Source organism: Choristoneura fumiferana, chromosome 11 (assembly GCF_025370935.1).
Source record: "Choristoneura fumiferana chromosome 11, NRCan_CFum_1, whole genome shotgun sequence".
Taxonomy (NCBI): domain Eukaryota; kingdom Metazoa; phylum Arthropoda; class Insecta; order Lepidoptera; family Tortricidae; genus Choristoneura; species Choristoneura fumiferana.
In genome coordinates this window covers 13,879,814-13,893,250 of record NC_133482.1, presented here as the reverse complement: position 1 = coordinate 13,893,250, position 13,437 = coordinate 13,879,814, and the positions used below count along the sequence as shown (strand labels likewise).

At 42.2% G+C, this 13,437-nt stretch overlaps 2 protein-coding genes across 2 annotated transcripts in view; both read left to right on the top strand.

The window, feature by feature from the left end:
- LOC141432897 (phosphofurin acidic cluster sorting protein 1-like) overlaps positions 1–13,437 on the top strand; it is a 161,655-nt gene that overhangs the window by 132,506 nt on the left and 15,712 nt on the right. Inside the window, exons 7-11 of the mRNA XM_074094722.1 lie at positions 414–539; positions 1,269–1,422; positions 2,528–2,608; positions 3,861–3,988; positions 4,663–4,812. Coding sequence (XP_073950823.1) covers positions 414–539; positions 1,269–1,422; positions 2,528–2,608; positions 3,861–3,988; positions 4,663–4,812 — 639 coding nt within the window. The remainder of the gene's footprint in view (positions 1–413; positions 540–1,268; positions 1,423–2,527; positions 2,609–3,860; positions 3,989–4,662; positions 4,813–13,437) is intronic.
- The window catches only part of LOC141432932 (phosphofurin acidic cluster sorting protein 2-like), a 9,072-nt gene continuing 4,108 nt past the window's right edge, over positions 8,474–13,437 (top strand). The window contains exons 1-6 of the mRNA XM_074094766.1: positions 8,474–8,635; positions 8,972–9,086; positions 9,567–9,875; positions 10,194–10,323; positions 10,927–11,049; positions 12,157–12,246. Coding sequence (XP_073950867.1) covers positions 8,499–8,635; positions 8,972–9,086; positions 9,567–9,875; positions 10,194–10,323; positions 10,927–11,049; positions 12,157–12,246 — 904 coding nt within the window. The 5' untranslated portion in view covers positions 8,474–8,498. The remainder of the gene's footprint in view (positions 8,636–8,971; positions 9,087–9,566; positions 9,876–10,193; positions 10,324–10,926; positions 11,050–12,156; positions 12,247–13,437) is intronic.

The following is a 13,437-nucleotide window of genomic DNA, read 5'->3' as shown; positions in this document are numbered from 1 at the left end:
CCGCCACTTTACTCATCACTAAAAACCCATGTAACGAAACTCCTTTCGTGTTCGCGCAACGCGTTACAAGCGACGTTCATAATGTTGCAGCAACGCAACCTGAACCAAAAGTTCGCGAAACGCTCCACCGGTTATATAAGGCTGAGTTTTCACCAGAGATGTGCGAGGATGTGTTATGAGGAATGTGTTTTTCATGAACCAATAGAAACGCAGCATTTACCTTTCCCCACACAGCACCGCTTTGGTGGAAACAGCTAAGCGGAGAGAGGCGAGGTAAATGAAGCGTTCCTATTGGGTCGTGAAAAACACATTCCACGCAACACGTCCTCGCACATCTCTGATTGAAACTCAGCCTAACAAAACTCCGTTCGCGTTCGCGCAACGCGTTACAAGCGACGTTCATAATGTTGCAGCAACGCAACCTGAAGCAGAAGTTCGCGGCGCTGTTGCGACGTTTCCGCGTGCCGGAGGAGATGGGCGAACGCGGCGCGACGCGCGACACGCATCACGCGCAGAGGGATATCGACGAGCTGTTCCAGGTGAGTGATTCATCATCATCATCATATCAGCCGTAGGACGTCCACTGTTTGACATAGGCCTCCCCCATCAGGTGTAAGGATTGTAACCACAACCTCTTTAATCATAATTATTTATTGTTTTCGTACAAGGTCTTACCAATAAAATCATGTCCCAGTATAAACCCTGTTAGGGCACAACAATTATTCTTAAATTAACTTATTATTAATATTCTATTAAATTAAATTTATAAGCTATTCTTTAACTCTAACTTTAAAAACTCTTTGATAGCAAGTAATTCTTCAGTGTTGTACAAAAAAAAAATATTTTCAGTTTCCTTTATATTAATCGGAATCATATTGTACACTCTTACTTACCGCCATATGATATGTGCCTGATTTTATATTTTATGTTACTCCAAAGCTCGCAGTGTAGGTAGGTTAGAGTTCCGTACTAATATGGGGCAAATGTCCAATATTAAGTTTTGATCGACTATTACTCTTTAACTACGTCGTTAAACCCTAATAAGTTATGATATTTCGTTTTTCTTTATATTAATTATGGACATATAATATAATACTATTATAATTATTTTGAGATTTCTTAGGGCAACGGTATTTCTTAGTGAGGAGGAGGGACACTCAGCTTTAATAAAAATTAGCACTTATAAGCTTAATTATTGCACACCCACACGCACATAATTACTCATAAGCATTCGTATTTATGACCAAAAACCTTCCCTGATGGACCAGGAACTAGAGTCGCTGTCCTGCGGTGAGGGCGAAGACTCCGGCCCCGACCAGATGGACACAATCAGCATCGGCTCCACGCCCAAACCCTCCATCCGCCCTTTTTTCAGCAGCTCCAGGAGTCTCGCTAACCAGGAACATCATAGGCATTCCAACGGTAAGCCAAATTTGTCAAATAAATGCCTTTTTTTTTGGTACCAACTCCTGGTCTATTAAGAAAGATATTCTAAATGCTACTGTCGTTTAACATAGTTATAAATTATAATTTATGCTAGGAATTAAAATCTCCACCGGGGTTTATTTTCATGTAAATTTTAATGTAATAAATTGGTATTACATACATTTAATTGAAAAAATGTAATTTTTAACGTAAACGTAGTCCAGGAGTGTCGCTTAATTTTTTTGTTTTGAACAGTAATTTCTTTGGCCGAACATTGAATGGCACACACGACCGTGCAATTGTTTTAACGCTTATATTATGATTTGCATTGCCATAGTATAGAGCAATCATACATAATCTACATTATCTATGTTTAATATACATGTTTTGTTATGTAACGCTGTGTGCATAGTATTCTAGCATGTGTGTGTGAGATGGACTAACGGATATGATACTAAAGCACGGTTAAAATCATACTAATAAATTCATTTTCATTTAGTAAGTACCTAAAAGAGATTAATTCTGTTTTTTAAAGCATTAAAAGCGTAGGAAAATAAAAGTGTGCGTGTTTAAAGAACTGACCGACTCTGACACTACCTCATATTTGAATTAAAAAAAACAGAGATTGATGAACTGATAACCTCTTCCTTTTTTTTAAATGCACTTTTTGTTCAGTGCGAAGAGAGAATGAGTCTTATGATTTAAAGTAGGGTTTTGTTCCGCATACTTTGATTTTAGAGAAGCTCGATATAACCCGAATTTAAATCATAAAGTTAGTAATGACCGCGATAGTGAGAATGACATTGAGAATAAATCTTTTTAACCATTTAGTAATTTATGAATTGTTTATTTGTTGATGGCTAAACGAGCTCATAAGGCATTACAGTAAAAAAAACCTAAGAATCTCAAAAAATATTTTTCCTCTCGTTTTAAAATTTCCCCACGTAAATCACTACGCGAAAACAAAACCTACCTGAACATGATATTCCCCAAAAACAAAAATAGAAAAACCGACTCTAAACCAAACCAACGCTGAATCACCTATAACTTGAACTGCACGCTCATACCGCATCCATCTCACGCGCACGTTACGCATGCGCAGTGAGCCGCCACGCGAGCCTCGCGTCCACAGCGCAGCTGAGCGCCGCGCGGGAACGGTTCGCTGCCTCTATCCCGCTCACAGGTAAATAGGACCACCAGGACCAGATAGAGCTTGAAACTGGTACCAATATTACCGGTATATACCGTTTTAGTACCGTTATTTTACGTACTAGTATTTTAAGATAGACAGCTAAAAGCTAACCGAAAATACCGGCACGAAAGCGGTACCATACCTTCTATTTTTGGGATTGTTTTCAAGCTCTGCTTCCAGTACGCTACAGGTACTAAGCGGTTACGGATATAAAGCATCCATCTCTTCTACACGCGCTTAAAAGTCAAAAAGGGATGTATGCCTTTAAAAAAACATGGAATGTTATTATTATTTCGTGATTAGGTACCGTACCATGTATGGAGACTTTAAGAGTGAAAATAGCAAAGTTCAAAACCATATGAATGACATAGAATTATTATCCTTAATTTTGTTCCACAGGAACGCTTTTGTGTATATTTTGTGTAATTATTATACAGCTTACGAAACGATCCTACCGGCTGCGCCAATAAGTATTAATAGCAACCCTGTGTTTATTTTTTAGCAATCGAACAACTACTCTATCATTTAGTTTTATGTATTAGAAAGCTTTTGTCTTTTGTTTTGTTTTCTCACTATACTCATTCCGCTTCTTCTGCACATCCACTTCGGTATCGAAACGGGCGAAGCGCGCCAGTTTCGATGACGATATGTTTAGCACGAGCATGATATTGCATTTTTGAGTTCAACTTTTAAAACTGTTTCTAATAAAATTTCCGACTTCCTTATTAAATAATTATTGTTATAATTTTTGGGTGCCGTTTTCTTATTTAAAAAATGAGGTTAAGGGTTCCTTCTGGTGTATTTAGTAGGGTACAGCATTTGTTTGCTGTCATTCCTCGTTAAATTTTGTATGGTAATATAGAACAGTGACGTCACTTATTTACCAACTTAATCGACTAAATTGATTTGTTTCAAAGCATCTAAATTCCAATATGGCAGTTATCTAATTGAGAATAATCTTATTTTCAAAGTAGTGTTTTTCTTATTAGAGACGCGTATTGAAATTATTGTTTTATGGTATCTTTCTACTACCTACTCTGATGTGCAGCCAGGTCATAAATATATGTATGTTACAATATATGCACAACTGTATGCCACTAACCATAATGTCGATGTACATATACATACAATTGACGCTATGACTGTGTAGATATGTATGCCCTCGACTGTCGTACTTCCAACGTATGTACGCTGCTGCATTGAATATCAAAATCTAATCATAAATAAACATCGTGTCGTGTAGAATCGGAAGCGGTGCGTAGTTCAGCGGGCGACGAGCGCGGCAGCGAAGGCAACAGCGACGGCGACATCACCGCCGACGCGCCGGTGTCCGGTGCTTCGGTGTCGAGCTCGCCGCCGAACGATGTCAAGGTAGGACGGATTGATTCAGCAAAGCTCTGCAATGGGTTCTTCGGGTAGCGGTGCCGTCATATAATGGCTGTAATACAGCGATGTGTCATCGACATACATAGCTTTTTTTTCGCGTGAACCTATGACTTACACCTATCTTACCTGATCAAAAGTGCAGATGAGACCAAAGGTGTATCTTACAGTAACAGCCTTTTTAACCTAGCCTTGAAGAGCGCTAGATTGCATCTATCCGGAAATACAGACGATGGGAGCGAATCCCATTCCTTAGCAGTTTATAATTAGCATTAGCGTATTAGGTATGAAAGATAAAGAGAAACGCATCGAAGAATACCTCGTAAAATATGCAAGTATTTGAATTTCGCATGTGTACGCCTACATCCCGATCCCGATCTCGTGAGAATATCGGTATAAAAAGCAGCCTATGTGCTGTTCCAGAGATCTAGCTGTCTACATGCCAAATTTCAGCGCAAACTGTTCGTCTGTTTTAGCGTGGAAGAGAAACGAACATACATGCACCATACACCTACAAAGCAATTTTCCGGTCCCGCGTGGGAATTGCAGTCCAAGTACCTATTCTTATTCGGAGTGGCCTGTGTTTTCCGTATATTTAAGACGCGTCCTACTGGACGTATATATGCGTGAGATGATGACGCGTGCCTTTTGCCTCCTTGCAGGAGGACAAGCGTTCCCGGTTGTTCCGGAGCGCGACGAGCGGCGGTAACCTGACGCCGGGCGGCGCGGCGCGTAAGAAGAACTCTCTGTCCGCGGCCGAGCGGCCACTGTCCGCGCACGAATTGCCTGTCCAGAGCCCTACTACCCTCGAGGTATGCCATTTGTCAAATATGTGGTCTACAACGCTAAAGTTGATTGTTGTTTGTATGTCACAACAGAATAATGTTGATAATACGAGTCTGTCAACTTGAAAGTGCGACTTTAGAAATTAATTACAATTGATAGAATACTGTTTAAAAATGTATAGACTAATATTTGGCGGGCCGTATTTTTTTTAACATAAAACTGACTGTGAAATAAATCATGAAATAGGTCACCTGATCTTAAGTGCAAATGTGGCCTAAGGTGTATCTCACTGGTTCAGTAGCCCTAGATTGTATTTATCCGGAAATACAGACGACGGGAGCGAATTCCATTCCTTAGTAGTTCGCATTATTAAAGATGAAGCAAACCGCTTAGTGCGTGTGGGCCAATGGAACACTAACTACATAAGGGTGAAGACGCTCCCCCCGCCTGGAAGTCCGTTGGTAAAACGCTGTATCATGCTTTGTATGACTTGAGGCCGTATTATCTAACGCACTGACATTCGCGATCGCATTCACCATCTAGTTCTACCCCATCTTACACCGTGTGACAGAAGAAGTGGTTAATCTCTCTACAGAAGTTAGAAGGTTTGGTCACTTTTAGTAGGTACTTTGGAGAACAATTTCTTCGAAGTTGAGTTTGGGCAGCTCGGGACGTGAAAAGAAAAATACGTGTCCGTTATTTTAGACTACTCTCTAATATATATGATAATTGGAGCCGGACAATAGGATACCTTTCCTTGTAAGAAGCAACTGGTCCAAGTAGCAAGTGGTCTAAAAGTTCCCCGAATGTCAAGTCGGTCTCCGTTCATCATTAATTCTATGAATAAATATCGACGGAGCTCCGCTGCGTCAAGCTCCTATTCCGCGTAGCTGAGGCGCTTCGCACCTTGACGCAACTAACCTAACCTGACCTATATTTTTACAAGTTTCCGACGCGAACATGTTAGGACTAGTTGCTTTTTAGACCACCTTGCTACTTAGACCAGCTGCTTAGATGAAGTGATACTAACTATGCCTAAAATTTAGGTATCTGTAACGATCTGGCTCCCATGAAGACGCATGGTTTAACGTAAGGCGGGAACGTTTTCAGCCTCGTCGCACGATGGTCGAGCAGATCAGCCGGCTGCTGGGCGAGGACGGGCCGCTGCCCGAGTGCGTGGCGCTGGCGACGGCGGGAGCGGCGCCCGCGCTGCACGCGCTCGGCGTGCCCGCCGTGGTTGCGCCTTCGCCGCACGCGCCGACGCGCGCCCGCTGCTGCAAGCGCTGTACTCGCGCGCCGGCAAGCAGTGAGTAGCCTGATGCCTCATGCGTCCCTGGTACCGCGCCTAGATTATCGGCTCTATTCTTTGGACTATAGAAGACACTAACAGAATGCGGTAGGATAACTGCTGAATTTGCTATATTTGTTGGTTCGTAACCCGAACCTGCAATTGCGAGCTCAACTCGAACTTGATCGGTTTTTCCGAAGCGCCTCCTTTTCTTTTTTTTCTCTGAGCGTTCTGCCACTGCCTTCTGAAAGCCTTCTACGCCACCAAAGGGCGTTAAAGGTTAGCCGCGCGATTTTGGCGCGCCGTCCTTCTTCGAAGTATTTATAGCTGTATTATAAAAGACACGGCGCGCTAAGGCTGCGTTTCCACAAGAAATGTGCGAGAAATGTGGTTTTCATGAATCAATAGAAATGTTTCATTTACCCATCCTAGCGCAGCATTCATTCCTCGCAACACATCCTAGCAAATGATGGAGACGCAGCCTAAAACCGCGCGGTTAGCCGCATAGTGCGTACGTAGGCTAAGCCAGTTGTTGTCCAGGAGCGGGCGGCGCGGCTGCATGCGCGTGGTGGTGTGCGGCGGGGACGCGGCGGCGGCGGCGCGCTGCGCGCGCACGCCGAGCTGGCCGCGCGCCGCCCGCACGACGCGCCGCCGCTGCGTTCTACTTGGTGCCGTCGGTGAGGAACCCAACCCTCCACTTAACACAACACAACCATCATCATTACCAGAGCCCGGGATTTTCGCGGTATCTCTGATCTGTCATAGAGACTTCTCACTTATCGATTTCCGATATTCAATATCGATATATCGATACACAACATGTAAAAAAGATCAAATGTAGATGTCAACATTAGACGGTTTTATCGTTGAAGAGCGAACTCTTCCAATTGACTTCTAAAATGTGAAATAGACATAAATATGCATTATGCAATGAAAAACAATGATTAGTTAACAATTTCTAATTTAATAAATCAATTTCATGTTCAAAGTCTGTTGTGGTGCTAATAAGTGTCCTTATAAAAGATATTACGATTATTATTTCACGATAATATCATTTTCGGTATCATTTTGGTAGAGTCAATACGTGAGAAGTCACTATGACAGATCAAAAATGCCGTGAAAATTCCGGGCTCTGATCAAATTCAAATTCAAAAAATTCAAATGATTTATTCAGTAAATAGGTTGCAATGGGCACTTTTACACGTCATTTTTTTAAACTACCAGCGCTGTCGGAAAGACCATCATTGCCAAGAAGAATGCGCCGCAAGAAACTTGGCAGAAAGTCATTTTTTCATAAAAATATAATTACAAATAAAATACTTAAAAACTATATTATACAATTAAAGAAAAAAAAATACAAAAATAATAATAAAAGAAATACAGGGATGTATGGGGTCCCTTAGTTACAATACTAAACACTAACTATATCTAAACTATATCTACGTTCAGTGGAAGTGTAGAATGCTTCCACCGTCATAAATTTTAAAATAATAATAACAATAATTTAGTTCTGAAATATACATTTCAGGTCAAGTAACCATTAAGCTTTTGGATTTCGAAGGCAAGTTCACGTCTGCCGCCCCCAAAGTTAGCTCACACGCACTCATGTCATGCTCTGAAAGCAGAGCGGTACCGAGGGCATGGTATTGCTTCCGTTCCATAAGCTCTATGGATCGTCTTGGGAACTTCGACGTCGCGAGCCTGTGACTAGAATTTAAACTAAAAATATAAAAGTTTAAAATCCATAAGCTTAACAATATACAGCCTTAAACATAACAAGGGGATGTATAAAGTCCCTGAGTTAATAATAAAATTATTATACAGCAAGGGGATGTATAAAGTCCCTATGTTAATAATAAAATTCCTAATCTAAATAATTCAGAGATGTATATAGTCTCTAAATGTCAAAGTAAACTAATTAAATTAATTAAATTATACAATCTTCAGAGGTGTAAAAGCCTCCAAGGTCAAAAACTAATAATAATTATTAAAATAAAGAAATGGAGATGTATAAGGTCTCCAAATGTCAAGATCATTACACAACAACGGGCCACCATGAGGCCCGGGTGCCATTCATTTCATTATACACCCTGTTTTTTTTTAGTTCACTTCGATAGACGGCTCAGTTTCATATAAGCATTATAAGCTTTCACATAAGATTCATTTTAAATTCAAATGCGCCGCCCGCCTGCGCCGTGGGGCTCGAGTCAGTCACTAGTCATGATTAGTCAGTTAGCGGTCAGTCTTTGTATGGAGCCAACCCCGTCGTTTGGTTGGGGTTCGGACACGCGAAGTAGATGCATTTGCTTTGCGTAATCTAGTGTAATCTATATCTGTGGTCGAAACGCTGGAATAATGACCCGTTCCGTGGTTGGGAGTGTTTAGTTGGAAACTCCATTGGCATGCTTTGATCTGTCAGGCGGCATGACGGTGGCCCGGCACCTGGCGGCGGCTGACCCGGGCTACGCGGCGCTGTTCGGCGAGGCGTGGGCCGCGTGCTGCGAGCGGGCCGCCGACAACAGCGCGCCTGACCAGGCCGAGATGTCCTCGAGAATAGCCAGGTATAGTGCACAGCAACTGAGGGGTTGAGACCGCAGATTTAGGTAGTTTAAATATGCCTTCGCAGCGAAAAAGAGGACCAACAGACATAGTGAGTAATGTATTTCCATCGGGAAAGGTCGGATTTAATCTGAATACGACAGCACCCGAAGTGTCAATATTTATTTATTTATCGTATGGCTTACAAATTACACTCAAATTATAACTTAAAGTGGTATTAAGTGAAATTTTATTTCATATCTATTAATATGGAACTTTATTATTTATTGTCAAATGACAAATGTCAAAACGGCTGTATGATGGATACTAAACTAACTAATACGCTGTTATGTCGGCAGGTACCTGAACAGTATCGGTCCCGTGAACAACGTCCCGATCGGCGAGGCGATGGTGGCGTACCGCGAGAGATCTGGCGACGAGGACGCCAGCCAGACCTTCGTGCCGTTCGTTGCGGTTAGTGGGCCGACACTAATACTAGCTTTAGCCCGGACTCACGCAGAGATAAAATTTATAGTCAACTCCTGTTCTGTTTCCGCGGAAATGACAATGATCCCTTCGTATTGCACCTCTATTATCCTAAGGGATGATATCTACCAAGTCTGTAACAGCAGCAGCTACGAGTAGTCGGTTAGTTAAAAATAACGCCAGCCAGACCTTTGTGCCGTTCATCGTGGTTAGTGAGCCTGAGCCGATACTAATACTAGCTTTAGCCCGCGACTTCGCTCAGAGTAAAAATAAATGGACATCTCGCTTCTCTTCCTGAGGGAAATTCCGAAAATCTCTTACTGCACCTATCTTATCCTAAGAGATGATATCTGCCAAGTAAAGCCACCTGCATTAATCAAAAAATATCTGACACGTCATCATTTATGCGCGCTTTGCTGTGTCAGATATTGGGGCTAGTGACAGTACGAAGTGGTTTCCCTACCCCAGGAGGTCCGCGTGGGTGCAGCGAGGGCGGCGTGTCTTCTCTGGAGCTGGAGAGGGCGGGTCCCCACCGGCGCGGCCGTCGCCGCCCGCCACGCCCGCGCCGCACGATCTGCAGCCGCCGCCGCTGCTGGCGCGCGAGCCGCTAGAGCTGCAGCTGGACTACTGGCTGGTGAGTCCCGCGCCACCCGCAGCTGGAGGGGGGCGGGTCCCCCCGGCGCGCCGTCGCCGCCCGCCACGCCCGCGCCGCACGACCTGCAGCCGCCGCCGCTGCTGGCGCGCGAGCCGCTAGAGCTGCAGCTGGACTACTGGCTGGTGAGTCCCGCGCCACTCGCAGCTGGAGGGGGGCGGGTCCCCCCGGCGCGGCCGTCGCCGCCCGCCACGCCCTATATTCATTATCCCTAATGAACATTTCACCATTTCGCCATTTCGGCTGCAGGCATATTAGGCAAAATATGAAATTTGTCTAGGAGTAATGAGTATCCCAAGATTTTTTGATGTGTGTATTTAATAAACATTTCGTACTTATTTAGTTTATGGTCATCTGTGCATAATAAAACATTGTTTGTTGCTCATTTTATATTTGTTCCCGTCATAGAATTTGTTATGACAGTCGCGTCATGTATTTCGAAGGTTCCCGGACGGCAGGCGGAGGGTGCCGACGGCAAGGTGACGGTGAAAGCCTCCTTCCGGGCGCTCCACGTGACAAGGCAAAACGCCCACCTCTGCATCACCTACCTTACCAAGGAGAAGAAACAGAAGAGTGAGTTATGTGCATAAAATAATATAGCTATATAGATCACGGGTTCCCAAACGTGCGTCGCGATGCCTCAAGTCTCAAGAATTTTTATCAGAGCTCCGTACTTCAAAAGAATAAAACGGACGCCTTATAGGATCGCTTTGTTGTCCATCTGGTCTGTCTATCAAGGTCCTTTTTATTCCGGGAATGTGTGGAGGTATCGTTGAAATTAAAACCATATACTCAGGTTTACAGTCCCTTGAAGCTATAAAAAAATCTAATTTCTGAGTTGACGCAAAAAAAGATATGGCTGTTTATGCCGCAAATTTTATTTAGGGTACTTCTTGTTGACCTAGAACTGTAAAATTTGTCAATTACTACAGTACAGTCTTATACTAAAACTATACATTTGTATTTTTTTATGTCTGTCCGTCTACTCTATGTGATTGTTACGGACATAGATAGATTATATCTGTAGCAATCTTAAAATGAACCCACACTGCGCACACTTTGCTTAGGAGCCTCTGCTAACAATGGATATTCGTAGATACGTACAAAGTACGGAACCCGAGTCCGACTCGCACTTGAATGTTTTTTTTTTTATAATGAATTTATCGTTCTTTCCAGTAATGCGACTGGGGAAGAAAAAGGAGAAGACCGGCGAGGCGGAGCCGGGTCGCACGCAGACAGTGGACGGCGTTGCGAGGCTCATCTGCTCCGCCAAGTCCAACCACAGCGTGCCGCTCAAGGGTACCCACTTTTTGTGTAACAGTAGCCTCTACCCGCGGCTGCGGTCGCGTTAACCGTTAAGGCTGGTTATCAAGTAGTTAACTAAATTTTAACTCTATTTTAAGTAAGTGTTTAGTAAGCTAAGTTCTTTAGTTAGCCCGAGATGGACGACCAACAGCGCATTCAATTCCCAAATTCAGTAATTAAATTCGTATTAAGTGAGGTTTTAGATGAATTGAAAGATGAAATAGTGAGGAGAAACGAGAACACCCAAGTGAACATCATTTTCTAAACATCAAATATCTCCATTGGCCCAGGGGTTCTGACGCTTACGTTGAACCGCGATTTAGATGAAATTCGGTGTACAGATAGTTTTAGAGTCCCGGGCAAGGACATAGGATAGTCTTTATCCCGGAAAATTGCATAGTTCCCGCGGAATAGTAATAAACGAATTCTACGCAGACGGAGTCGCGGGTAACAGGCTAGTAAATGATATATGGAATGTGACTTAATTCGGGGACTTTGTTTACAAATAGGCATAGGTACACTACAACCAGAATGTTAATGTCGGTTTTCTTCGTTTTCGTGAAGATTCAAATGAGAAAGCAAAAGAAAACCGATCTTTAATTTCGAGTTCCGAACGACATCAGCAGTGGGCGGACGACGGATGCAATTTACGTCAAAATCATGTCGAACAATATACGTAATATTGGTTTAAAAAAGAGAACATAGTTGAAAAATAGTTGGATAATTTTATTGTTGTAGTAAATAATCGTATTTTTTCTATATTACATATTTTCAGTGCATTCCTTTTATAGTTCACTATCCACTTATGTAGGGGAAAATTACTTCTTTACATCTACAGATGTAAGTGGTACGTATTTATAAAGTGTTACTTCACCATTATTAGGAAGATTATCACCATCTCAAATTTCTATACATTTTTACACAAAAATATTAATTGAAGTTTAATAAAAGTCTTATCCATCTTATGCTTTCGTCACCATATTGCATCCATCGTCCGCCCTTTAGACATCAGCAAATTAGTTCAAGTTTATATAGATGATGTTGGTGACATGTAAAACGTACTCGTAAGACGCTATTGTTATAATTCCTGTTTGATTGCAGTGTACATCGACGGCACGGAATGGAACGGCGTGAAGTTCTTCCAACTGTCGACGCAGTGGCAGACGCACGTGAAGACTTTCCCGTGGCGACGTGCGGGCGCCACTCGCGCCCCCGGAAACCTAGAATTGGCTCCGAACCAAATTCGGTATCATCCAGTCTCTAGCTACCTTCCTTTGGCCGCATTCTACCGCCAAACGCTAGCCACGCTACTTTGACGGTACTTTTAAAAATTCTAACGGCGGCCATCTTTGAACGCCCGTTCAGGGTTGCCAGCGGCTTTTCAATGAGGCTTCGAAAGATGTCGTTTTAAGGTCGGAACGTGTCGATTTCTAGTATTATAAAATGAATAATTATTTACTTTAACCGTGGGTTACTTTGCAGTCAGTATATAAATACGCTATCGAGCTGCATGATTTTATTAGCTTGTAGACGGCTTTTGTTGTGTAGCTTGAATAGATTTTTACGTTGTCAATAAGTCATTTGTTAATTAGATTTGTAGTTAAACAGCTATAGCAATGCATGCTTCAGATTCGATGTTTATCGTATATGGTGTATTCAAGTTACATAATAAACGCTCAATAACATGTTTACTATTTATCCATACATAGTCATTCATAATTAGCTGTAGTATTTAATGTTATAATAATTAGATACGCGTGTACTCAATATTTATCGAATTAAAACGTTCGTGACATTTCCAAGTATGTAAGTTTAGGTTATGTATCGGTGTAGAAGAGAAAACCGAATTTTGGAGTATTCTGTCGGCACATATCATGGTAGGTTCGTGCTACTGAGTGCGTTATTTTATTATCTGTGATTCGTTAATGCAGTTTTTTTTTAAATAGAAGTGGCTACTGCAAGTCAGCCATTATTTTGTATCGTTTTTGTAAGTGCACCTAAATTGCTGTGGTTTTTTAACTTTTATAATGAAATGAGCATGGATTTTTTAATAAAATAATATAGGTTACTAAAGCATTCAGTATCTTCCGTATTATCCCCATTGTATTTAAACTCTTTATTTTCTATTTGGAGCTATCGCAACTCAAAATCATATCTGTAAGAGTCCTGAGTAGTTTATCCCTCCCTAAAATTTAAAAAAATATCCGAGCCAATTTTTTAGTTGGTATTACGGTTAGTTTTAGGAGGTGGAGAAACCCAAGGGACGGGTACCCGTAGCAACGACTCGGATGATATCATAGGTTAACTCAACTCAACTAGTTTAGGGTAGATCGTTTATGTCCAGGCTGGTTAGTTAGCCTAGCTAGCTCACGCTTTAGTTCG